The sequence below is a fragment of the Sciurus vulgaris genome (genome assembly GCF_902686455.1).
Source record: "Sciurus vulgaris genome assembly, chromosome: 6".
Taxonomy (NCBI): domain Eukaryota; kingdom Metazoa; phylum Chordata; class Mammalia; order Rodentia; family Sciuridae; genus Sciurus; species Sciurus vulgaris.
The window spans coordinates 10,439,533-10,465,505 of NC_136466.1; the positions used below are offsets into that span (position 1 = coordinate 10,439,533).

The following is a 25,973-nucleotide window of genomic DNA, read 5'->3' on the forward strand; positions in this document are numbered from 1 at the left end:
GTCCCAGCAAAGCGGTTCCCAGCCCTGGGCTCCAGCGTCCCCTGCGACCAGGGTTTTGCTGTGGACACTCACTGAGGTTTCCAAGGCTGACCCTGAGAGTGAGTGTTCCCCAGGCCCTGGGTGGGCCGGGTGCCATGACCCCTGGAAGTCCCTGGGCGGCAGGCTGTGGGGCTTCTCCCTGCCAGCGGCTCCAGCCCGGCCCGCAGGGGCTCTTCCTCGGCAGAGCTGGGAATGCTCCATGAGATGAGGTTCCAGGAGTCAGGGCCTGGGGACCTCCCTCTGCGGCTTGTCACCCTGTGAATTTCCCGTATCTGCTCAAACAAATGGCCATGCACTTGGTGGCCTGAGGCAGTAGAGATCTCTATCCCACAGTTCTGGGGGCCAGGCGTGCGGGGCTGTGTTCCACAGAGGTCACGGGTACGGCCTATGGTTTCTGCCCCTCGGCCGCCTGCTGTGGCCAGTCAGTGGATGGCAGCCTGCCCACTCACATTGCCCTCTCCCACGTCTATTTCCCGGGCTTCCGTCTCACAAGGACCCTCTGTGATTGCATGGAGGGTCCACGTGCATAATACGAGATAATCTCCCCATCTCAAGATCCTTAACCATCATTTCTGCAAAGTAGTTGCCATGTAAAGTACCATCCAGGATTCCAGGGATTCGAACACAGACATCCTGGGAGCCACTGCTGAGCCTCTCACATGCTGTGTGGTCTTGGGCAAGTTGCTTTCCCTCTCTGAGCTACAGGTCCTTCCTCTGCAGAATGACACGTGACACCCACCTCTCTGAGCTGGCATGGAGCTTCCACAGGGCGGAAAGGAGTGACGTTGATACTTGAGTGCCCTCCCCTCCCCCTCCCTCCCTTCTGCAGGTTACCTGCCCATCTTACTTTTGCTTCCTCTGTGGCCCTAGAAATGACAGCTGCCCCCGGTGGACATGGGGAAGAAGCTGGTGATGGCCCAGAAGCGGGGAGAGACCAGGGCCCTCTGCCTGGGTGTGGCCATGGTGGTGTGCGCTGTGATCACCTACTACATCCTGGGCACCACGGTGCTACCCCTCTACCAGAAGAGGTACTGAGCTCGGCGGGCAGGTGGGCGGTGCTGTGACCCGGGCCTTCCGGGACCTCCCCCTGCCTCCCAGACCCCTCCCAGCAGGCAGGCGGTCAGGGCCATCTCGTTCTTAGCGAGGGCAGGCTGGCCCCTGTGCTGGGGTCCGATGGGCACAGACCCAGGATGCTCTTCTCAGAATAGCAGAGGACGTGGGCAAACCCTCCAGGGCTGATCCGGGAGGAGTCAGAACCACGGGGAGCCCTGGGCACCTCCCTCCTCCTGGTTCCCCTGAACCCCTCCCTCCAGGGCGGCTGCTGCCTCGGCCCACATGCCGCCCCCAGCTGGGCCTCTCTGATGAGCAGAAGTGGCGCTGAGCCAGCCTCGGCTCCCTGGACCTGCTCAGGCCTCTCAGAGGACGTGCCACGTGTCCTCCACCTGGAGGTGCCGACCCTCAGCTTCCTAGGAAGAGCTGGGAAATGCCGGGTTTGGGTCTATTGGAATGGACACGCTCAGTCCTCTGACCTGTGCTCAGGAGAAGCCTCTGACCCTCCTCTGGGCTCGCTCCAGACACTGCCAGGCCCTCCCGCCTGGCAGTGGGTCTCCTGCAGGACAGAAGGAATGTATCACCATGAATGCACTCATGGCCTGCACTGTCCTCACCTTTTACCAACCGGAGTCGTGACAGGCTGGAGTGTCCCTGGGTGACCGCTGCTGCGTTTTTAGGAGAAAGATGACAGATTTTGGAGCCACTCTGATCTAGCCTCAAGTCCTGTGTGGCCTCAGAAAATTCGCTTGACCTCTCTGAGCTTCTCAGACCTCTGCTAGACATTGATGCTGTGAGGAAGAGATTCTCAGCCTGGCTGCTCCTCGGAGCCACTGAGGAAGCTTGAAAAGCATGCCAGTCTGTGCCCAGCCACTGAGGAGCTTCTGACCTGCTTGTTCTGGGGTGGCTTGGACCTGGGGATCGTTTTCAAACTCCCCGTGTTTGAGCAGAGCCAAGACCCCGGCCAGCTCTGCTGTTCTGGTGCTGGTTGCACCCCCTCTGTGCCCAGGTCACTCCCTCAGTGCTGGCTGCCATGCCAAGGTGAGGGCCCAGCCCGGGGGCTCCCCAGGGAGACGGGTGTGCTCTGAGATGCGTGTGTGGTCTCCCCAGCGTGTGGACCCAGGAATCCACCTGCCACCTGATTGAGACCAACATCAGGGACCAGGAGGAGCTGGAGGGCAAGAAGGTGCCCCAATACCCATGCCTGTGGGTCAACGTCTCAGCCGTGGGCAGGTGGGCAGTGCTGTACCACACGGAGGACACTCGGCACCAGAACCAGCAGGTATGGAGCTGGGGATGGGCACCTGTTCCTCGTCCCAGGTGGGTTTGTGAGCCTGGCCCTAACTGCGTCCCTAGGGCTCAGAAAGCCCCATCCACTGGCCCGGCATCTCCTGGCTATCCGGTGCTGGAGTCGGGGACCCGGGCTGCATCTGCCTGCGGCAGGGCTGCTGGCTGCTCCCAGAGGCTGGGGAGCAGTCGGACACCTGCTGTGTGCCTGCTGGCTGTTGAGTGGACAGCCAGAGTCTGTCCCTGAGGGGTGGCCATGGGGACTGTCACTTCTAAACTGTCCGCTGAATCAAGGAGAGGCTAGCCCAGAGCCCGCCCCAGAGCCAGCCCTGAGTGGCCCGAGAACACGCGGGGAACTGAGAGCCACAGTCCCACCTGGACCCACTGCAGTGGCGTCTCTGGGCACAGCTCAGCTTGGGGGCTCGGGTGATTTAAGGTGGGGCCTTACTGCTGCGGGCAGGAGTCCTGGGGCACGATTGTGGAGAAGGTGGGAAGACGGAGCCCCCGGCCATGTACACTCAGGTACTGGACACAGAGGCCAGGGCCACGGCAAGCCCCAGGGCAGAGGTGTGGCCCCACAGCAGGATGGACACCCTCAGAATCTGGAAGCTGATGGACTGGAAGGGCATGTTGCCTGGGTGGATGTGGGATTGTGACCTGGAGACGGCATCCTGGCGGTGCCCAGGGATTCTGTGGGGCCCCCAGGAGGGCGTAAGCTCCCACTTCAGACCCCACCGAGCTCCAGGGAGGAGCTGAGACCCAGGGACACGCTGCCCCACACTTGCCATCTGGGGCTCCAGGTCCACACTTTGATCTTGGACATGGTGTCAGTAGGACCGTGGTCCTCAGGCTTCAGTGCCCAAAGACACCTCCAGCCTGGGGCTCCACCCTCAGCAACTCAGAGGAAGGAGGAGGCTGGGTAGAGAGGCCGCCCGCAGGCCTTCTGCTTCGGGTGGGCGGGGCAGACGTGTGCAAAATATCTCCCAGGGGCTCCCACGAGCAGGGCTCCAGCCAGAGCGGAGCAACCCAGCGCCTCCTCTTCATCGGGCCTCTGCAGTTTTCCAGCTGGGCCTCACGTGGCCAGGCAGGCAGGGTCCCAGCAACAGTGATCAGTGTCAGGATCAAACGCGTGCGGTGCTCTGCCGCCCAAAGAGCTTCCCAGTGCCCTCTTCCTCTGAAGCCCAGGGTCAATCCGGCTGGCCAGCAGGCTTGGTTTGGCTCCCACAGGGTTAGACACAGGGAGCTCTCAGGTTGAATTCTGGCCAGTTTCTCAAATTGTGAAACCAGGAAACCTGGGCTTTCTCACGCCTCCGGAAATGCCAGCAGTCTGGCTGCTGCAGGTCCTCTGCATGGCATGGCGTCCACTGTCCTGAGGGAGCAGCGGTGGCCAGTGCAGATGCAGCTGGTTCTCTCCCTTCTGCCAGGCCCCCGCGCTCCCCGACAGTTGTCCCTGGCACCATGGCCAGTGCCAGGTGGCACCTGTCATCCTCTTTGTCTCGCCTGCTTCACTTGTTCTGAGTGCTGCATGAGCCCTGGAGGCAACCAGGCTCGTGACTCCTGCCCTGAATCCAAACACAGGGCCCACACGTCCTTTGACTCTTGTCACTCACTGGTCTCCTTCAACAGGCATGGGTGAAGTCCTTCAGTAATTTTCTTTGAAAATGATAGAGCAACTTCACCCACTTAGATGATTAAAGTTTGATGGCTCAGGAAAGATGAACGATTTGCTAAGATCCAACAGTCCACAGAAGAAGAGCCAGGGCTCCAGGTGGGCCCCTGTGTCTGGGAGTGTGGCTCTAGGGCCACCGTCCACACATGGGACGCTGAACTTGCCTCTAGGACTGTGCAGTGCGCAGACGGAAGTCCCAGCTCCCACCCAGAGGCTGACTCCAGAGCCAGCATTTTTCTTTACTTTGTCCCAGGCCCTCGCCCTTGGGCCCTGAAAACCAAAGATTCCCAGCCCTCCGCCCACTCTTGCTCCCCCCGCAGTGCTCCTACATCCCCGGCAGCCTGGACAACTACCGGGTGGCCCGAGCCGACGTGGAGACAGTTAGAGCCAGATTCCACCAGCGCCGGGTCTTCTACTGCTTCTCGAGCAGCCGGGAGAACGAGACGAGCGTCCTGTACCGGCGGCTCTATGGGCCCCAGGCCCTCCTCTTCTCCCTCTTCTGGCCCACCTTCCTGCTGACCGGCGGCCTCCTCGTCATCGCCATGGTGAAGCTCAACCGGTCCCTGTCCATCCTGGCAGCCCAGAGGTAGATGGGCTCAGGGCACGCAGTCCCGCAGGCCACAGGGGACGGTGGCCCCCAGGACTGGCCACCTGGCACGCCATCCCTCCTGCCCTCTCCCCAGCCCCCTGCCTCCCCCCTTCCATGCTGGAGGACCTGGGGAGAGTCCTCTGCTGAGCCACCTCTCAAGCATGTGCCATGACCCTGGTGCCTCCGAGGACTGAGGCCAGCCAGCTCTCCGCTCTGCCCTGCTCAGTGGACCATACCTGTTTCCTGCTGGGTCACTGTATACCAAGTGACAGACGGGTCACCTCTGTGCCTAGGCTCTCCAGGCTGGCTCAGCAGCCTGCCTATCTCCCCAGGAAGTGCATGGCAACCTCAGGTCCTTCTGCAAATTCCGTGAACAGTAGCTGCCCCAAGCAGAGGGCATGTTTAGTAGAGGGCTGTTTCTCTTTTAGGAGGCAAGCCTTATATGCATTTTCCCCCCAATACTTAAAAATACTGTTGTCCCTGGATATCCATGGGGGGTCAGGTCAGGGACCCCCTCAGATGCCAGAATCTGCAGATGCCCAAGTCCCCTGTGGAACACAGGGTCCTCTGGCCAAGCCCTGGTGCCCCTCCCCCGAGGCTCTGGAGCCACCTGTGATGACTCACGGTCCCCAAGACAGCAGCAGGCTGTGTAAACAGCTGGAGTCCTGCATTGTTTAGGGGATAATGACAAGAAGCAGTCTAGGCTCAGAAGAGATGCAATTTTTTCTCCCCATATTTTCAATCTGCAGCTGATGGAGTCCACTGAGGTGGAACCCTCGGCTGCGGAGGGCCGATGTGCACGCACGACCACAAAGGCTCCCAGGAAATAAACAGCAAAGAACGGACGGCAGGGCGGTGGTCCTGGATTTGATCTTCCTTGTCCCCCTTTTTGTTGGGGGGCTTTTCTCAAGAGTGCACCCAGTAAGGTCGGGTGCCGTGTGGTTTGTTTCAGTCACAAAAGCAACAGTCGGAGGTTCTGGGAACCGTCCCGAGGGGGGGCCCTCACCCCAGATGGCGGGCAGGTGGGCGGAGGCCTCTGGCTCCTGAGGACACGCGAGGGTGAGAGCCCCCGGGAGGGAGGGCACGGGGGTGGGCCTGGCCCACTCCCCAGGTACGGCCTCCTCAGGCCCTGAGCCTCAGACGTGGAAGGGGCGCGCTTGCAGGGCACAGCCATGGCCACTGCCCTTCTGCTGGGCTTTAAACACGGCCCTAGACACCTGGGAAACTCGCTTCCCAAACGTGCATGCTGAGGAACCTAGCCTTCACTGAAGGGGGCCTCCGGGAGCTCGTCAGAGTGAGACGAGGTCTCGGGGATGGGCCCCCTCGATGGCATCAGTGGCTTTAAAGCAGAGGAGGAGAGACCTGAGCAGGTGCTTGCCGGGCCTTACCTGGCGCTGCCTCCACCGTGCCACCATGCAGCAGCAGGCACCCCCAGATGCCTGGCAGGCAAGGGCACCATGCTCCTGGGCTGCCCAGCCACAGAACTGAAAGAAATAAATTTCTTTTCTTTATAAATGACCTCACCACAGGTTATCAGGTATAGCAACAGAAAATAGACTAAGACACATGCCAAGACGTCTGCTGAGTGCAGAGACTCAAAAGGTGTGCTCCCTGAGACCAACCGCCTCAGGACAGGGGAGACACCAAGACATCACATGCTCAGGCCCCAACCCTGCAGCCAGAAGCCTGCGGGAGGGCTCAGGCCTCTGTGTTTCAACAATGGCTGGGGGGACCTGATGGCCCAGCTCCTGCAGCAGGGACAAGCACCCTGTCACCAGGCTCTCCAAGGCCAGCGACTGTTTCACAGGCAGGTCCTGCGCTGGGTGGAGAGGAAGACTGGAGCTGGCCCCTGGGTCTGGTCCCGTCTGTACCCGGCCACATTTCACCTCTCTGATTCTTGTATTTTTCTCCATCTATAAAAAATGGTTTCTTTCTGGGGAGTTGGGAGGGCTGAATGAAGGGTTGGCACCTGGTAAGTGGCCAAAATGGTCCCAACAGTTAATAGCAAAAGTCATGAATGGCCTGAGACCTCCAGAAGAAGTGGTCCACCAACACCAGCCGTCATGGCGGCACCGTCTGCCTGGTTTACCTTGGACTGAAGTCTCCAAAACCGAGCTGCAATGACACTCTTCCTTAGATGCCTACTACCTCAGGCGTTTGTCACAGCAGCAGAGAACTGACTGACACAGGGTGGCCCTGTGTGGCAGCCTGACGCGATCTGGCCATGCCATGCCCTGGCCTGCCCTCCTCTCACCGTGAGGCACCCATCAGCCTAGACCCTCAGAAGCAGGCACGACTGTGGGATAAAGGTTTTGAGAGAAAGGCCACGTCCAGGGAACTCTCGTTACAGCCTATTGTCGTAATTGTTCTGTTTTATTAGCTATTATTGTCACTCGCTCACTGAGACTACTTTGTAAATTCTGCCTTATCCTAGCTATATATGTATGTGTGTTGGGGTTTGATGTTAAATGTCCCTCATTTAAATCTCTCTCAAAAGCTCCTGGGTCCAAGGCTTGGTCCCAGCTGGTGGCCTTGTGGGCGGGGTGGAAACTCGAGGGGTGGAGCCTAATGGGAGAAGGTAGGTCACTGAGGCCGTGTTCTTGAAGCGGGTGTTGGAACCTGTTGGGGTCTTTAGCCCCCTTGCTCTTCTTGACCAGCGACAAAGGAAGGGGACACTCCCCAACAAGGCCAGACCGGGAAAGGCAGGGCCAACTGACCGCCTGCACCCAGCCCTCCAGGCGGAGGACAATCAGACACGTCAGGGAGACCCGTCACAGCAGGAACTCGTTTATTGAGGAAGTCACACAGCTTTTATGGAGGGTGGGGGCTAGGCGGGAACCAATCAGCTTAAAGGTCAGCAAGGTGCGGGGGTTCACGCAGGCGAGAGTCCCATAGGACCATGTGGCAAGCACGAGCTGGTCACGTTCGCGGAACTGTTGTTACCCAATCCCTGACGGTGGTCCGAGTATCGTCATTAACTACTGAGACCGCCTTTGAGGCCTTGATCTTGCTCACCCGCCAGAAGTAAGGAGACGGCCTGAGTTAGTTAACGTGTCATTAGTCCCAACAGGGACCCTGGCCCCTTTCTCTTTTTCTTTGCTTCCTGGCTGCTGGAAGGTGAGGAGCTTCCCTCTGCCACCCTCTCCTGCCGTGATGTCCTGGGCGGCCACAGACCCAAAGGCAAAAGGGCCAATGACCATTGACTGAAACCTCTGAAAACGTGAGACAAAATAAGCATTTCCTTCATTTTTAATTTTTCTTTTTTTAGTTGTAGGTGGACACAATACCTTTATTTTATTTTATATTTATTTTTATGTGTTGCTGAGGATCGAACCCAGTACCTCACACATGCTAGGCAAGGGCTCCACCACTGAGCCACGACCCAGCCCACGCTTCCTTCGTTTAAGCTGATTATCTCGGGTATTCGGTCCCGGTGTTGGAAAGCTGCTAACACACTGTGTACATATATCTATATTGATAAACACATGAAAATACGGTATATTCAGGGTTTGGTACTATACTATCTTTTTTAGGCACTGCTGGGTCTTGGGATGTAATCCTCACAGATAGAGGGGGCCTGGTGTAGCAGTAAGGTGTTTTCCAGATCATTCTAGTGAATTTTTGAATCTAGAAGGGGATAGAGGTCCTAGGAATCCGGGTTGGTCAGGAGGAAGGTGCCCGGTGGGTCACCTGCGCACCCCATTTGTGGCTGGCAGCTCGAGTCGGGGTCTGGCAGGGCTGGGCTTGGGGCTGGTGCTAATTTGGGATTACACAGTAGATGGCGACTTGGCGTCAGAATCTGTGGGTGTCAGGAGGAAAGGCGCCCCCCCTTGGTGTCAGTGTGGCCAGGAGAAGTGCTCTCTCCACCTTGCCTGATTCTCCCTGGTGGAGGGCTGCACCTGCGCCTCCTTGGATGGGTAAGTCACCCTATCAAGATGCAGCCCTTCCAATTGGGGATATATCTAGTACCACTCCCCACGTAAGAATCTGTCGTCCCCGATGGGAACAAGGTCCCGGGCCAGGCCTTCCCAAGCAGGGCTCGTTCAGCCAGCAGCATCCTTCCAGGTTATTATCAGAAGCTCCATTTCAGAGATGAGATGACTGAGGCCTGGGGAAGGACCCAACCTACCCCAGGCCAGAAGTCAGTGATCGGCAGGGCTGGGATTCAAGCCCCCAGGGCATGGCTTCCAGTTTTGGCATGGATCTCCAGCCAGTGGAACCTTGTCCTTGGCCCACCTCAAAAGCGAGGATGTCAAGGCCAAATGCTGAGGGCCTGTTAGGGGCCTCCGGAGACCTCCCCCAGAGGCCAGGTTCTCAAGTGACCCCAGGCCACACCACGGAAGAGTCGACAGAGGCAGGGCAATGTCTAAGTGCATGATGACATGTGGCCACTGCCAAGGTGGATGGGGCCAGGGACCTTCTGGAGTCCACCAAATCCAGCCCGCAGCCCGTCCAACTCAGCTTAGGCGTGCCCCAGCCACAGCGCGACTGGGCACGCCATAACAAAGCAGAACCGAGGCGAGGCTGGTCTCATGTAACCCTCTCTCAGGGACCCCACCCTTCTCCCACTTAATGTCCCTGCTTTCTTTTCCAAGCGTCCCCAAACCAGGATTTTAATATCCACCATGGACTGTGTCCAGGAGTCGACAGCCGCATTTACATACAGGTTCAGAGTCTCTCTTCACTATCATTAATAAAAATTGGGCCATGTGATGCCTTACAAATTCTTATGAATCTGGGGCTAAGTTTCAGCTCAGCATCACATTATTCTTATGGTTTCCAAGCATGTTTTGTATTTGTCCTAGGAGAGGGAGCTTGCAGGAAAGAAAGCTCAGAGAAGCAGGAGTTTGGATCTAGCTCGCCGTGACCTTGGGCCGGCCAATCTCCCTGAGCCTCACTTTCCTCCACTGTTTCATAGCGTGCTTGTGACCACGCAGCGCCACAGCGAAGGTGAAGGACTTGACACAGCGCCAGGCGCTGCTCCTCTCTTAGAAAGGGCTCTGAGGAGTCCCTATTGGCATCCCTTTCTCCATCTTTAAAAATCCCACCCTACGCAGGCGCCCGCCTTTGCTTTGAACTCTGGAGTCCACATGTACAAACTCAGTTCTTGTGGAAAAGCAGCTCTGCCCACAGGGACCACACTGTAAGCCATCCCCAGGGGCAAAGGACCAGTTTCCTTGAGAGTCCACTTCATAGGAGAGTCGTTGCCCCTCGGAACAATGGGTCTGGCCAGGATAATCTTCCCAGTGTGAGACAGACAAATCCCTTGGCCCAGAAATCAAGCTTAATTGGAAATTAAATAGCATTTTCATGCCAACTGCAGGATTCTATATCCACAGCTCATTTATCAAGGCGATGCCTTATCTGGAGAAAGCCCGGGGGACAGCGTGGTGGCTGCTTCAGCAAAATGCAAGCTTGTCCCTGATATAAAGGACTTCACGGACCATGCAACCTGAACCCTCCGGGTCCCTCAATTTGGGTGTTGTGTTTATGAGCTCCCTCCTCTGTGCCAGGACCCTGAGATGTCGAGGCCGTTGGGATCTGGCACTGTGTTCCAGCAGCTCAGGGACCAGTGACAAAAAGAGAATTGCACAAGGAAAAGCTGCCAAAGTCACTGCGCTTCACTCGGTCACCTGGGGTTGAGTAGCTGTGGGAACAGTGTGATAAACAGAGCCGCGTTGAAGACTGGGTTTTGAGGGGGATCGCGGATACCGTTCCCAGGCATGGAGGCTGCGCCAGGCCCTCCGCACACCTCCAGGCAGCTTAGGAAACAAACACAAGCGCTTCGTTACCTCCACTCAACCGATGAAGAACGCGAGCCTTAGGAAGTCAGCCGCGTGCCTACGATCAGCACTGCCCAAGTAACAGGCTTGGCACTGGAATCTGAACCGCAGAGGCTTCATGCTGTACATGGCGCCGTGTGGCTCCTTTATTTCTGCCAATATTGTATTTTGAAAATGTCCAGTTACAGTCGGGCACGGGGATGCGCGCCTGTAATCCCAACAGCTTGGGAGGCTGAGGCAGGAGGATCTCGAGTTCAAAGCCAGCCTCAGAAACTTAACAAGGCCCTAAGCAACTCTGCGAGACTCTGTCTCTAATAAATAAAATTTTAAAAGGATCGGGGTGTGGCTCAATGGTTAAGTGCCCCTGAGTTCAATCCCCTGGTACCAAAAAAAAAAAAAAAAAAAGAAAGGAAAGAAAGAGAAATGTTCAGCTACAGAAGAATTGCAAAATGATGACTATTTATATCCATCACCTTGATTCCCCAAGGATTATTGGTAACTGGCCATAACTGCACTGTCTTTATGTCTCTCCCTCTATGCGGAGGGTGTATGTGTGTGTGTGTGTCTGGACCATTTGAGAGTTAGATTCAGGGACATAAAAAACAGGTGTGGGGACCAGTAGGTCGGGAGAATGTGAATGCAGGAGGGACAGACAGGAACAGGAAGTGGCTGTGTTTGTGGGTTCACTGGGGGGCCAGGCCCAGCCCCTACTCAGAATGGGGGAAGCCAGTGCTATAATCACAGTGAAATCACAACTTCCAAGAATGGTAAAATATTACAGTAGGAGATGCATATGCAGCAAACCCAACCTTCATGTTCACGATTAAATATATGTGCTCATCCTACAATTCAAACAACACAGAGAAGTATCAGGGACTTAAAAAAAAAAAAAAAACCTTCATCCCAAATAAAACCTAAGCCAATACTTCACTTTCTTTCTTTTCTATCTTACATTTGCCACATCTACAGCTCTTCACAGGTTGGAACCACATGGTGCACGCAATTTTACATCCAGCTTTCTAGATGTCTAGAGCATTTGTTTAGTACATAGTCCTTAAGATAATTTTTCAAAGGTTTAATATTATTCCTCCAAGTAGATAAGCCAAAATTTATTTAACACACTACTTTTTGAAGTTTAGATCATCTCCCATCTTTTACTATAATAAATAATTCAACAATACCATCATGAACACCTTTGTAAAAGTCTGTGCGCGCAGCCCTGACAACGGGCTTAGGACAGATTTCTGGTGCCTGGGCTCCTGAATCAAGGGCTCAGATGGACTGTTTGCTGTCCACAGGGTGGAGGAGCAGCAGTAGGAGAACGGGAGGAACGGCGGGGTGCAGTAGGGTGCAGTGGAACAGGCGAGAGTCAAGGGTCGGGAGCCCAGGGCAGGGCTGGGAAGGGGAGGGAGTGACGGGGTCACAGAGGTTCTGGACTGGGGCACGTCCAGAGGGAGTCAGGGAGAGGGATCAGATTTGGACTGAGAAGGACTTCCTGGAGGCTGCAGGCATTCAAGGCTGAGCGCAGGGACCCAGCCGAGCCTGCTCCTTTCCTCCCTCCCTCCATCCACTCCTCTGTCCGGCCCCCGGGTCAGGCCTTGTGCTGGGTGCTGGTGTTCTTAAATCGCTAAGAGGGGCCCCTGTGGTCCCCCCACGAGCTCACTGAGCCGAGGAGACTCCTGCAGGCTGGAGCTTGGGGACAGAGGACAGGAAAGGCAGAGATGGCTGAGCCCACCTCCAGGTGAGTCCCAGGGGTCAGGGGGCAGATATGAAGCTGAAGAGGTAAGGCCTGCGGGCTTAGCCCCGGTCACTGACGGTGTGGGTTTCACTGTCGCCTTCCAGTGGCCCCACCGCTAGAAAGAGCCCAGTTCCCTCTCTATCCCTGTGTCCCGGCTGTGGGCCAGAAGTGCCTGTGCCTTGGGGCACCTTGCCCCAGGTCTTCCTCGCTCTGGCGTTGGTTTCCACACCTGGACGCCGAGGAGGCTGGGGCGGAGCATTCCAGGGAGGCCCCTGCTGGTCACTGTGCAGTGGTGGCCTTGGCTTCCCCTACACGCACTGGCCACCTTCTGGGTTTAGCAGACTTCAAGTCCAGGACACAGTCCCCTCGGAGAAGCCGTGCCGGCCTTCCCTGCCCTCGTGGGGCCACGTGAGGCGGAAGCCAGCAGGTGGTAGTGGATGCAGCTTGGTTTTCAGCTCTCGATTTTCCCAGTGGTGGTAAACGTCCTGCCGGAGGGTGCCTGCCGTGGGCTTGGGGACTTGGGGCCAGCCACTGCCCTCTAGGGTGTCCTCAGAGGAGTCAGGTGCTGGCTGCAGGTGACTGCCACAGCATTTGGGTCTCGGGCCCCTCCACCTCCTTCTGCTGGCCTTCACATGGACAAAGGGGCAGGGATGGGGAGGAGGCTGAACTGACCAGGAGAGTTTAAAGGTCACTTTCCAAGGGGACCTGCCCCACCAGCCTAGAAAAGACTCTTCCCTACTGACACTTGGATTCTAGGTAGGGAAAGGCAAGGCAAGGTGAACTTCAGAGAATTTTCTGGCACTTTTCTGACCTAAATAGATGATTTCACTGAAAAGCCCGTTTCTAAGACCTGGGAGGTCCCTGATTGCACTAGAGTAATGAGAGGCAGCTTCGGCTCAGTCCTGACAGACAAAGCAAAGCACACGGTCCAGGTGTGTTAACCTGACAAACCTGAGACACCGATGTAGCTGCACCTGTTTCATAGATGACAAAGCAAGGCTGAGAGGAGTGGCCTCCCCAGACCTTCAGCTTTAAAGTGGTGGTACTGGGTTTGGGGCCCAAAGATCTCCCCAAATCCTGATTCTCAAGTGCTGGAGGGAACCCAGGCAGGGAGAGCCAGCTGCATCGAGAAAGCTTTGCTGGTCACAGGCCACTTCACAGGCCTCCTCGCTGAAGGGAGCGGGCACAGACTGCAAGCCATTGCCAGTCCTTCCCCGCCTCTGGCTTCCCTTCTTTCCACAGCAAGAATAAATCAAAGATGACCAAGTAGCTTCCGGGGAGCAAGCAGTTCTTAGGAGCAAGACCCCTCATGTTCTGGGTGCAGGATCCCCCAGCAGCCCTACGAAGGGAAAGAGTGGACAGACAGAGGGAAGGACAGAGAAGACGGACAGGGAACACGACTGGGCCTTTCCGGGGCAGGCAGAGCAGAGTGTGTCAGAGGTGGAAAGAAGGCCTGGAGGCCCAGATTCAAGGGCCAGCCTTGCCTCTGGCTTGCTGGGTGGCCTTCCCGGGGCCCCAGGCTTCTCATCAGCTGGGTCAAACTCTCAGTTCCCATCGAGGACCTACTATGTGCCAGGCCTTGGTTTTGTGCTGAGGAAGCAGCAATAACCTGAACAAAGTCCCTGCCCTCACCAAGCTGGACTTTCATGGGACAAGCTAGATCATATCCGTGGGCGTAACAGGGAGACGCTGGGAATAAGCAGGTACTGCAGGGGCTACAGTGAAAATGCTGCACTACCTGCTGGAAATCTGCTGAGAGAAGATCTCAGGAATTCTCACCACATGCAAAAGGGAGATGTGGGAAGAGAGGGGTTTGCAAATCAGCTTGACCGTAATAATCAGTTCACTATGTATCTGAGTATCAAAATATCACTCTTTACCTTAAATACATAGAATTTCAATAATTAAAAACAACCAAGTATATACGCATGTAATGTAGTTGCAGGAGCAGGAAGTGCTAGGCAGGAAAACAGGGCAGTGTCAGGCGCCAGGAAGGCGGAAGTGGGGTGGCGCGGGGGAGGGGTGGAGTGTGATGGAAGGGCAGAGGGGCTCAGGGGAGATCCCCAGGAGGCACCCAGACCCAGGGAACAGGAGTGTGAGCACCCTGAGGCTGAAGGAGCCTGTTCCTGCAAGGACATGGCCTGGGGTTTGGGGTGTGCCACCTGATCTGGGGTCAGGGGAGGGAGCAGGAAACAAGAGGAAGGGAAGGGAAGCACAGAGGACAGGCTGCAATGCAAGTCTGCACTTGACTCGAAGGTGCCAAGAATCCAGAGGGGACAGCTTCCAGCACACGGATGATGTGATCTACTTTGCCCTTTAAAAACATGGGAATGGCCCACCCGTGGATGAACTGATAAACACATCGTGATGTGGCCATACAATGGAACATTCCATCTTTCCTTGAAAAGGACGGGATTCTGGCTCAGGCTACAACACGGATGCACCTTGGGAATATGACGTTAAGCAAACCAAGCCGGATGCTAATTTTCGGGCTCTGTTCACGATCCCACTTACGTGAGGTCCTGAAAGGGTCCAAGTGTCAGACAGAGATAGAAAGTCGGGAGCAGGGGCCAGGGGAGGGAATGCTGGGGGGCTATTGTCTGTAGAGGTTCAGTTTTGTGAAAGGAAGAACGTTCTTGATGTGGGTAGTGGCGAAGGCTGCCCAGCACATGAATGTGTTTAAAGCTACACTTAGAAATGGTTCAAGTAGTCAGCTAAATGTTCTCTACAGCTATCAGAATAAAAATATGGACCTGGGAACTGTCTGCAGGCTGTATCAACCTGCCAGGGCTGCAGGACAGAACACACAAGTCAGGCGCCTTCAGCCACAAATTAATTTTGCACAGTTCCAGAGGCCAGAGGTCCAAGGTCAAGGTGCTGGCAGACTGGCACGTGCTGAAGCCTCTCTTCTTGGCTGCAGGTGGCCGCCTCCTCACTGTGCTCACATGGACTCTTCTTGTCTTGCAGTCCCTGCTGTTCCTCCCTCATCTTATAAGGCCACCAGTCCTATGGGATTGGGGACCCACCCTAAGACCTGATTTAACTTTACCTCTCTCAAGGCTCTACTTCCAAATATAATCACATTGGGCGTTAGGACTTTAACATATGGATTTAGGGGGACCAGCCCAGTCCTCAGCAGAAGGTGATGGTGCTGAGGGATTTGACTGAGTGTTCCTTTAGCATGTGTTCTTAGGAGTCTGCTTTGCGTGTGACCTCGGCAAGTGTTCAAACTCTCCAAGCCTCAGGTTGGGGATAGGAGTAGGTAATCCACACAGACAGAACTGGACTCAATGTGGGGATCGCATTTTTGTCCCAGCCAACGAGCAGCATTCAACGGGAAGTGGCAGTTATCATTGCTCACGTGGTTCCTGTTGCACCAGGGATGCTTCTGGGCCCGGGCAGTGTGGGCAGCCAATCAGTACCAGGATGCTGTGAACCATTCTGCAATCCAATACGCCTCATGGCTGAGACCCATCCCCGGCAGCTGGTTCCAAGCTGATGTTTGCAGACACTGAGCAGCAAGCCTGGGCCTGGCTCAGCCTGCCAAGAACAGATGGTTAGCAAATGTCACTCAAACTGGCCCAGGTTAATGAAAAGATTACAGAAAGAAAATTGGGGTAGGCTAACCCCTGTCTCTGAGATCCAAGCCCAAGAGTCACATCTTCCAGCCCAGTTCTCTGCCTCCAACAACCTCATCTTGCTAGAAGTGAAAGTCAGCCAGACTGGAATCACAAGTGGAAATACGTCACAGATGTTCCTTGAGGACTGCACTGGCTTTTAGGAGGCACAGGACTGGCTTTTGTGCTTGAGGCAGTGGTTTGGGGTGTGAATTGGGGAGCTCAGGTTTCAGGGGGGCTTCTCCTGAATTGTGCTTCTTTCATCCCAACGCAGGCCTTAAAGCCTGGATTTCTGAAGCAAGTGTGCATGTTGCCTCTTGGCCAGCTGAGAAGGTATGGTTTTTGTTTCCCTACCCCAAGTCTAATTTTAAAAATGGAGCCAGTGTGATGGGGGAGTGGGGTGGGGGTCTGTGACTTGGAGACAGCCCAGGACTCCAATTCTGGCTTTGTATCTTGCTGGCTAATGGCCTCCAAGCCAGATTCTTCCTCTTTCTGCAGTTCGGGTCTGCGCCTCTAGGGTTGTGGGGCATGTTAGATGCCATGCTGGTGGCGGAGGGCGGGCAGTGTGGGTTACACTGTGGGTGGGTGAGTGGAGCTGGACGGATGGTTATGGAATTTCAAAATGCAGAGCTGGAGGGACCCTGGAATCAGCAATTCCTCCATTTCAAGGATAAGGACACAGAGGCTCAGTGAAGGGAAGCCGCTTGCTCTGTGCAATAGACTAATAGCTCGTGCCTCCAGTTTGTGTGTTGAAGTCCTCTCCCCCATGATGGTGGTATTCGGAGGTGATTAGGGCACGAAGGTGGAGCCTCAGCAGTAGAATTGGTGGCTTTATGAAAAGGCCAGATGGCTAGCTTGCTCCCTCCATGGGAGAACGCAGGAGGGACAGACCCAGCCATGCTGGCACCAGATCATGGACTTCTAGTTTCCAGAAGTGTTCCAAAAATAACTTTTTGTTGTTTGTAAGCCACCCAGTCTAGGGACTTGAGTTACAGCAGCCGGGATGGACTATGGAAGCAGAAGTAAGGACCTGGACTCAAAGCCAGGTCTGGCGCCAAAGCTGTGGCTCCGCGTACCTCCAGGAACACAACAGGGGCTCAGTGGCTTCAGCCAGAAAGGATGGGTTGGCCTGTGTTCACGGACCTCCGCCCTCATCCTGCAGGGGGAGGGGCTTTCTGCTGCCCTCACCCTGCTCATCTGTGAGGGGCACAGGGAGGTGCTCACTGGTGACACTGACCACCTCCCTCCAGGCTCTTCCTGGGGCCCCTCCCCCCTTTCCCGAGCTGGCCTGGGGAGCTGTGTAGTTTCCTCGTCTCTGCTTCCTCCACCACTCCCTGCCCTTCTGTGGGGCCATTAGCTGCTGGGTCCTCCCTCCTGTTCTCCACACTGGGTGGGAGGAAGAAGCTGACCTTCCCTGAGTTTCTAGAACACCTGGGCAGGCACCATAATGGCCAGCTGCATGGATGGGCAGTGCAGGCTTCCAAGAGACTAATGCCTGGGTGGAGCAGGAGAAAACTGGAATGGGAACAGGGACTAGGTCCTTGGTCTTGCTCGTACTGACCCCTCATCTTGTCAAGGTCACTCTGGCTGGTTACTTCCATCAAACTCCAGCCACTGCAATTCAGAACAGGGAGATGGGAGCGGGAGGCCTCAAAGCTAACCAGACAAACACCAGGCCTCGAAAAGAGACAGCAGCTCCCAGCCTGCCGTGGCAGGGCAGGGAAGTTCAGCATTCACAGCTGCAGGTGCCTGAGGCTCCATGGACACCCACGCACAGCCGATGCCTTTGCGTGGCTTGCTTTTCCAGGGGCGGAGATGGCCAATAAATCCACAGACCACTAGATACAAGGGACGCTTTCAGCTGTTGACAAATCCTCAATTACAGAGCCTGTCACTGAAGTGACTGGCAGTAGCTGAGCAATTGGGAGGGGCAGTGCATCTACAGAGGAGCCAGGAAGAAGATGGGACCGGGTGACCTCGCTTCTTTTGTCTTGACCCTTTTGGCTGCAAGTCCAGGTTGAAGCACATGAGAGGAAGAGGAAGGCAGGAAGCTCCACTTCTACCTGCAGTAGTTAAGTGCCAGATACTCGGCATCCCATGGGCCATCTCCCTCCATCTCCTGTAGCCTTGTGATGTGGGAGCATTGTCCCCATTCTGCAGCAGAGGGCACTGACTCAAGATGGGGAGTGACAGGTGTCCTGCTTGGCTTGTAGGATTTGCAGGTGTGTCCGTGGGGTTTCAAGGCGTGTCTGGCTGGCTCCAGTCTGTGCTGTCCTCCCTGTACCTTTCGTTCCAGCTCCTGGGCTACTTCACATCATCGACCTCTGGGAATCAGCAGCTCTCAGGGACTCAGGATCCGGGGTCTGGTAGAGAGATATCCCAGAGAAGACTGTATCCCTAGAGGCCCAGGGAACACGAGAGTCCCAGCAGGAGGGCCAGGGGCCTCGGCCTCAGGGGTTGCTTAGAACCTGAGGTGCTTCTCTCCTCCCTGTGCCATGGAGCCGAAGCGCAGGGTACCCTCCTGCCTGCTGGGGACCTAATTCCAGCTACTTTTAATCTGGAACAAACTAGCCGCTCCCTCGTGGTACTGAAGATAATAGGTATCTGTGCAGAAGTGCTGGGATAAGCAGCCCTGAACAAATCATTCCTGAGGTCCGACTTCCCTCCCTGCCCCTGGGCAGGACTAGGAGACCCCAGAGAGCAAGCACCTGCACAAATGGACCAGGCGGTGACGGGCCTGTTACCAGGGGTGAGGATGGAGAGACCAGCAGGCTGGCCTGAGGGCTCCTGGGCCTGGGAGCCAATCTGACCTGGGACCCGAGAGGCAGATATGGATCCAGGAGACCTGGTGGCCGAGCTTTCTGCCCATGGCAGGGTGCTGGCTCTCCGGAGAGTTCCGGGATGCAGGGGTGAGGCTGTGCTGACATGACTTCACAGCTGGCTCATCCCACACAGCCAAGACAGTGAGCTAGCATGACTTGGGGTGGTGAGGACATCCCTTCCTCAGCAAGGGACACGGCCCAACCTGGGCTGTCCACGGGATGGGTGGTGTCGTCCCTTTGGCGCTAGACCTCCTAGAGCCCCAAACCTGGCACATTTCTTCAAGGTCAAGACCACTTCTCACGGCTGCCCGGGAAGAAGGGAGAACTGTGGTGGAGGGTCCTTCTTTCATATCCAAAAGGTGCCTTGGCCCCCATGTGCCTACGTGAGAGGTGACAGGGTCTCTGGGGCGTGGCTGCCTTGCTGACCTTGGCCTCTGGAGTGTTCCCTTTCCCCATACAGCTCTTCTTTAAACCAGGCCTTGTCACCCTCTGGGACTTGTCCCAACCCCTTGCACCACAGGTGGCTGCCCTGAAGACAGCCACCTGGTGCAGATATTCTCCACAAACCTGCCAACAAAACGAGGGGAAAGCTGGGGACTCTGCTGGAGGCAGGGCGCACAGCAGCACAGTCAGCGCCCTCTCCACCAGCCCCGTGAGCGCAGGGCGCGGCACCTGGCCTTGGTCCTGGCAGGGTCTGGGTTCGAATCCCAGCCCTGCCCCTCTCTAGCTGGGCCAGCTGGCTTAGCTGAACGTTTCCTGACCTGTCAAAAAGGAGACCACAATCCCTGCAGCCCCTGGAATTGGGGCTGGTGTGAGGCGAGGGAGGTGGCCTGGGCGCAGCACAGCAGTGAGGCCTTTCCCGCCCCCTGCGGGGCAGGCTGGGCGGCCGCCCCACCAGCGGCCAGCCCTTACTCGCATGATCCCCATCACGTGAAAAAGCACCCCATGTGGTCTTTTCACTGTTATCTCCAACAAAAGGAGTGGGGACCTTGACTCAGGGAGCACGTGTAAGTGACTGGCCTCGCAGCTGACAGATAGCAGAGCTGGGACCCAAGCCTGTCCAGCAGAAGGCAGAGCCCGCCTGGGTCCAAGGTCAGCCTCTTGAGGACTGTGAGCAGATGCAGAGAGGCCACAGGAGGTACAGCGTCTCGGACAGGTCTGCAGCCAGGTCCTGGTAATGCCTTGTGGGGAGGGGAACACCGAGGGTCGAGGGGTGTGGCAGTGAAGCTCCAGGGCCTTGTCCTTGACACAGGTCTCAGCCCCTCATTCCCCTCCCGGCCCAGAGCCTTGCGGGTGGCTGAGACGAGGCCAGAAGCGCTCCTGGACTAGCTTCCTTCCTCCTGCTTACTTTGGCAACAGATTTATTCCCAGTGTGCAGAGGAGATGACTTCAAGCCTCCCCAGCCAGAGAGCAGCCTGCACAACTGCTGGCCTGCAGTTCCCGTGAGGGAGCTGGGTCGCTGGCTGGGCAGACGGAGAGATGGGAGCCCCAGAGCCCCCACTCCCCAGGCATCCAAGTCAGGGACTCGGCTTCCCAGCCAAAGAGCAGGTGAGGGCCTGGCCCTGGAATCAGGCTCCGACCTCCTGACCAGGGAACCAGATAACGGACAGGCTCAGCCGTGTCTCATGTCTGGGCTCCAGCAGGCCCTCAGGACAGCAAGGTGGGTAGCAGGAGGTCAGTAGTGTGACGTCATCCGTCACTGGGTGGCAGGGTGGTGTAGAGTGCTGGTCTCTCTGAGTCTGCACTGGACATGATGAAGCCAGCAAGGAGCAGGGGCGGGGCCTGCCCTGAGGGCTCACAACCCTGAGAGTGCCAGCTAATGCCCACCGTCCCTTTAGGGACATTCACTGAGTACAGTGACTCAGAGGCAGGTAGCTTTAGAGACACCATCTGGTGTGATCCTGTAAGAAGGGTACCATGGTCCAATTTCACTGAGTAGGAAACAGGCCAGAGAGGGGATGCACCCAGCCTTTCCAGTGTGTGGAGGACCCTGGGATGTCCTAGGCTGGCCACCAGGGACGCCTCCTCCCTTTGAGCTCATTGCAGACTTTCTTTCTTTTCATTTCTTCTTCTTCTTTTTTGTTTTTTTTTTTTTTTTTAAGCAAAAGAAACTCTTTCAATTGGAGAGAAATCCTGTATGTAAAAGAAATCAAAACGGAGCTGAGGTGGTCTGAGTGGGGTGCCAGGGGCCTGCCCACCCAGCTGCCCCTCCTGGGGACAATGTAGGCCCTAGGGAAGCTCAGGCAGAGTTCCAAAGGCTCTGCATGGCTGCCACCTCACCCTCTGGCAAGAGACCCAGCTCCTGCACCTGAACAGACCCAGACAGCATGCGCTGAGTGGGGGCAGGCGCGGGGGGCCTCCCGAGAGCTCCCGGATCTGGCATCTCAGAGGGCCCGGCGGCTGGCGTCTGGATGTGGTGTTTCTTTCGCTTAGACCGCAGTGAAGCTCCCACCCTGGGCTCAGCTCTGTACTGGTAGCTCCGGCTACGGTGTGAGCAAAGCGTCCCTGGTCACCTTCCCAGAGCTTAGACTAGTGGGGATGACAGCCTTACCACCCGTGCTCCTACAGGAACAAGGGTCACCAGTGGCCGTCCGGACTAGGAAAGAAAGGCTCCCAGCTGGAGACGTGTGCTTGTGCAGACACCTGAGCTACCCATCGCTGCAGTGGGGCACCGATGAGAATCGGGGCCACCAGGCCCTTTAGACCAAGTGCCCTAAGGGGCAGAATGGGGAGGGAGCTGTGGTCTCCAGCCATCCCTGTCCCTCAAGTAGTCCCAAGGCAGGTGAAGAGAATAGGTTGTTCCCAGGACCAGAAAGAGGTGCCTGGGACAACACTCTGCATTCCCATCCCTACAGGGACAGAGAGAACTCGCGTTCTGGCGGGCTGGATTCTTGCACATCTAGAACTCGGCGCAATGAATAATGGATAAAGGAAATCACGATTCAAGCCAGAAAACATTAAGCGATCATGCTGTGTCCATGCAGGGCGGGATCTAAGTCCACCCAGGGAGGTCTGCATGTTAGAAAGTCTCTGTGAAGACCGTCCTCAGCTCTAGGCCTGGCCCTGCTCCCATGGTTATCATTTATTTAACAAATATTTAGCAGACACCTGGGTTGGGCAGAACACCAGTTACCCTGCGCGTGCCTGGCGCAGAGCCAGGACTGTGTAAACACCGGTCCCCTCGGCAGAGTGAGGCCACCGGCAGAGTGAGGCCACCGGCACAGATACAGCCAGACATGCCCCGTTCCTGCTGCCTGCGCAAGCTGCTGCCCTGAGCTCTGGCTGCAGAGAACTCCATCCTGAAGCAGGTCAGAACAAGGCCAGGCAGCCACTCTGTCCCCAGTGCCGGTCCCCACGGAGCCCCTTGTGTGTCATGTGGATCTTAGTTTCTAGGATTGTGAGCAGGGGTGGGGGGGAGCCCTCCTGCCTCTCCAGCTGGTTTTCTGCAGAGGCCGAGGTACCAAGCACGCGGCCAGCCTCCCCTCCCAACCCCTCATCTGGGCTCAGATGCTCCATTTTGGAGGAGACCCAGTCTGCCCAGGAATGGTGCTTGTGAGCCACCAAGCTTCCCTGCATCCCAGCACTCCTGTGATGGTGGTGTCCTGATTGGAACCTGTGTGTCAGGACTGTGCCCTGAGGACTGCACGCCGCTTGGTGGAGGGCTTCTGTCTGTGATCCACGTGTCCAGAGCCTCAGGATGAGCCGCAGGCAGAAGGTGCTCAATAAATAAACGCTGCGCCAACGAACAGCAGATACCTTCATGCATTTGTTCAACAGCCACCTCTGCTGTCTAGCTGCTGTGTCCCCCTTACACACACATACCCCCCTCTGCACACACTCTCCTCCTGTCGACTCGCTTTCTCACACTCGCCCTTCCTGTTGCCTAACGCCCCTTCTGGGATTTGCTTCTCCTTTGATGCTGACTGGGGTACAACCCACCTGCCGTCTGTTAAATGGAAGAGCTGCTGGCCCTGGCCCTGCAGGGGCAATGGGAGACCCTCGCGTCTCTGCCTCTCTGACCCTCCCTCACATCTGCAACACACTCCCACACCCCCGGGAAGGATCCCATGGCTGTCCTTCCTCGGACCCTCCCAGCGCTTCCCAGAGGAAGACAGGCAGGCTGTCATGGACGCAGACTACAGACGGGAAAACTGAGGCTCAGGGAGGCTGTGGCTTGCCTAGGTAGCAGTGCCAGAGGTGAGACCCAGGTCTCCCCACCCAGACCAAAGCTCTTTTCGGTGGACTTCCGGGAGGCAGGGACTGGAGGATGCTGCCTGTCATCCCTCATCCCCTGCGGTCTTGGTACCAGTGACCCAGGGAGAGAGTCCTCGCTTGTCACTGAGGATGAACTGGAAGCACCATGGAACCCCCTCTCCCCGCTGCTCTCTCCTACCCCAGGAAGTGAAGCCACTGAGCGCCTCTGCCACCACACCCCCTCGCCTCCTGTCCTCCCCTTGCCAGGCCTCCAGTAATTCAGGCCAGGCAGCCTGACCCCGCATGACTAGGTGTCCAGTCCACCTGTGTATCCACCAGGGACAGGACTCCCTAGTTCAGAAGGACAGCAGGGAAAGAACAGGAGCGCCACAAAGGCCCAGAAAGGAAGTAAGTGAGACCTCGCCACCCCCACCCACGCCTGCCGCTCAGTTCACACGGGGCTGAGCCACTGGGCGGTCGGGTCCCTGAGCCCTGTCAGGAGAGCTGCCACCCGAAGCTTCATCTTCTCTCACTGCTATTTTTCAAATTCCAATCAAGGATTTCTGGGCCTCCTTTCCTGAATATTCTGCCTGCTGCTTCCGGTGCCTCTCCCCCCAAAACGACTCATTCTTCCTGAAAGAGGGCATGAATATTTAAAGACATTTTTTCAGTCAATGGAACCTCATCATACTGCTGCTTTCCCTTTAAATTTATCTCTTAGAAAGTTTGCCTGAGTCTCTCTGAGTGGCCGAGCCTCCCTGGTACAGAATATAAAATGGGGTCCTTGAGAAGCTGGCTCCTTTTGCAGGGGGCAGTGGGCCCCCTGTGGGGCTGATGATGCACAGACAGGTCCCCAGCCACCCCTCCTGGGCTGCCTGCAGAGTTAAGCCTGCAAACTCCCTGCCACTCCAGTGCTGGGAGAAGCAGGAAATCTGGACATGAGCTCAGGCAGGACAGAGGGAGGCACAGGGATCCAAAAAGGCAGACAGACAGATGACCAAAGTCCCAGAAGCCCAGGACCCTGGACCCAAGAGAAAGCTCTTGGCACGTGACTGCAGAGCTGACAGTCTGGATTCACCGGAGCCGAGTGGATTCCAGCCCCAGGCCCCTCCAGCTGCCTCCTCCAGGGTCTGCACGCTGCAGACCTGCTCACAGCCCACTGCATCAAATCTCCCTTATCAACAAGACACAACACTCCCTGGGTAACTTCTTGAAACTCCAGTCACGCTCAGCCGCTTCCCCTGCTCTGGAAAGGGTTCTGTTCTCTGCCTTCCCTTAACCAATCGGCCACACACCACCAACTCCATTTCCAAAGTTCCAGGCAATTATAACCGGCTGAGCTCCCTGGCAGGGTGCCCACCAACACAGAGCCAGGACCCAGGTTGTCAGCAACCTCAGATCCCAGCCGCCGATTTCCACAGCCTCCTCCGAGCACCGGGCACACCAGAATGGCCACACTGGCCACACTGAGGCAGTGTTACCGGTCAGACCCCATCAAGACAGAACAAGAGTCAAAGCCAGGGTCCCTACCTTTGCTGAGGGTCCCGGTGATGAGCTTAAAGATGGTCTGGGCAAATTTCACGAAGCCGAGCTTGCATCTTTTGGAGCAGCCGCTCATGGTGACAGAGGGGATGCAGGCTCTGCTGTGGGCACCCAGAAGGGATGGCACCCTCCAGGAGTGCCCCTGGAAGTCGCAGGCTGCTTAAGTGAATCCTGAGAGGCGCGGGCACCCCAGAAGCCAGGCACCAGGAAGAGCAGAGCTGCCTCTGCAGCAGGTCCGGCTTCTGCATCCAGAGAGCCTGCGGGGCGAACCCTCCCCTCTCTCCACCCACTGCTACTGTCCACTCAAGTCCTCACCACGGGAGGACCTCAGGATGCGGGGCCAGGATGGCACTGCCGGGGCGCCAGGCGCTCACAGAGCGGAGGAGGAGAGTGAAATCGAGCAGAGCCGGAGGAGGAGCCGGAGCCCTCCCGGCTTTGCTGACGGTCTTTCGAGCGTGGCAGCGGTAATGTGGCAATTAATACTCCAGTCAGAGGGAGGGGACTGCCACGCGGAAACCTCCCTCGCTCGCTCTCCCGCTCCTGCCTTCCTGGCTAACCCCACAGATCCGTCCTCTGCGCCCGGATCAGGACCTGGGAGAACTCCCTGCCCAGGGCAGCGCAGCTTGCTCCGCTCAGTGGAAAGTTCGCAGGCAGCCCTGGCGTGTCCTGGGGAGTCCCGGGAGAGCTGTCCTGTGCGCGCTGGACAGACGGTCGGAGACAGCCTGCAGCACCCGACCCGCAGCCTCCACGTAAGCAGCAGGTGTGGCCTCCTCCCTGTGTGGGGATGGCCAGAGCTGCCCACGCCCTGTCCTCGCTGCAGGTGCCCGACTCCAAGCCAAGTGCTCGGTTCCAGCTTCCGCCCTGCAGAGCAGGCATGAGTCTGCTCTGCCTCGTCGGGATAGCAGGGGATGCAGTCAGGCTCGTCTTGACTGAGACAGCGCCGCTCAGAAAAGGGGCCCACGGGGTCGGGATTCCGACTCTGAGAACGACGCCACCCCTCGCCAGTGACCTGCAAGGTCCTGCGGCCGAGGCTCCCACGGGGGCTCCGTAAGAGCTGGGCTGGTATCCAGTCCCAGGACTGTGTGGCGGGTGGGGCCTCAGGGGATCGCAGCCCCCACTCCAGCCCGGTTTTGCTTCCTCTGGTGAGTCAGAAGGTCCCCGTGGGCCACGGCCCAGGGCGCCACCTGAGGACGCACTACGGCTGCGTGGGAAGGGCAGCCTTGGAGTCCACCTTCACGCAGCGGAGCCGCGCTCTGGGCGAGCCTTCCTCTGTCCATCGCCTTCTCCTGCTGTGGCCCGCTGCTCTGGCTGTTCAAGAGGAAGGCCGAGTGGAGACCCGGGTGGGCAAAAGGCCAGACCGGCCGGACGGCATGCACCAGGCTGTGGGGCTCTGCCCGTCTCCGGGAGCCCCCTGGAAGTGAACCTCGAAGCCACCGTCCTCGGCGCGCCGGCGCATTCGGCTCCAGGCAGAGGCCTGGGAGACGGCCCCGAGCCGAGCCCCGAAGCCCCGAGCTTGGCCAGCGTGGGATGAGTCCCTCGGTACCCAGTGGCTCTGGCAGAAAACACCCCACTGTGCTCGACGCCTTACCGCGGCGCTGCTCACTGCGCGAGGTGGCGAGGGTCCCCCTGGAACCTCACACGGT

General features: G+C 57.2%; 2 protein-coding genes across 2 annotated transcripts in view; one reads left to right on the plus strand and one right to left on the minus strand.

Annotated features, from left to right (window-relative positions):
• KCNIP1 (potassium voltage-gated channel interacting protein 1) overlaps positions 1-24,993 on the minus strand; it is a 304,791-nt gene extending 279,798 nt beyond the window's left edge. The window contains exon 1 of the mRNA XM_079145431.1: positions 24,319-24,993. Within this exon, the coding sequence (XP_079001557.1) occupies positions 24,319-24,406 (88 nt within the window). The 5' untranslated portion in view covers positions 24,407-24,993. The remainder of the gene's footprint in view (positions 1-24,318) is intronic.
• Positions 876-5,479, plus strand: KCNMB1 (potassium calcium-activated channel subfamily M regulatory beta subunit 1). Its single transcript, XM_079145449.1, has 3 exons — positions 876-1,067; positions 2,200-2,371; positions 4,366-5,479. The coding sequence occupies exons 1-3, from the start codon at positions 934-936 to the stop codon at positions 4,633-4,635; spliced, it is 576 nt and encodes a 191-aa protein (XP_079001575.1). The 5' UTR covers positions 876-933; the 3' UTR covers positions 4,636-5,479.
• Positions 24,994-25,973: the final 980 nt, after the last annotated feature.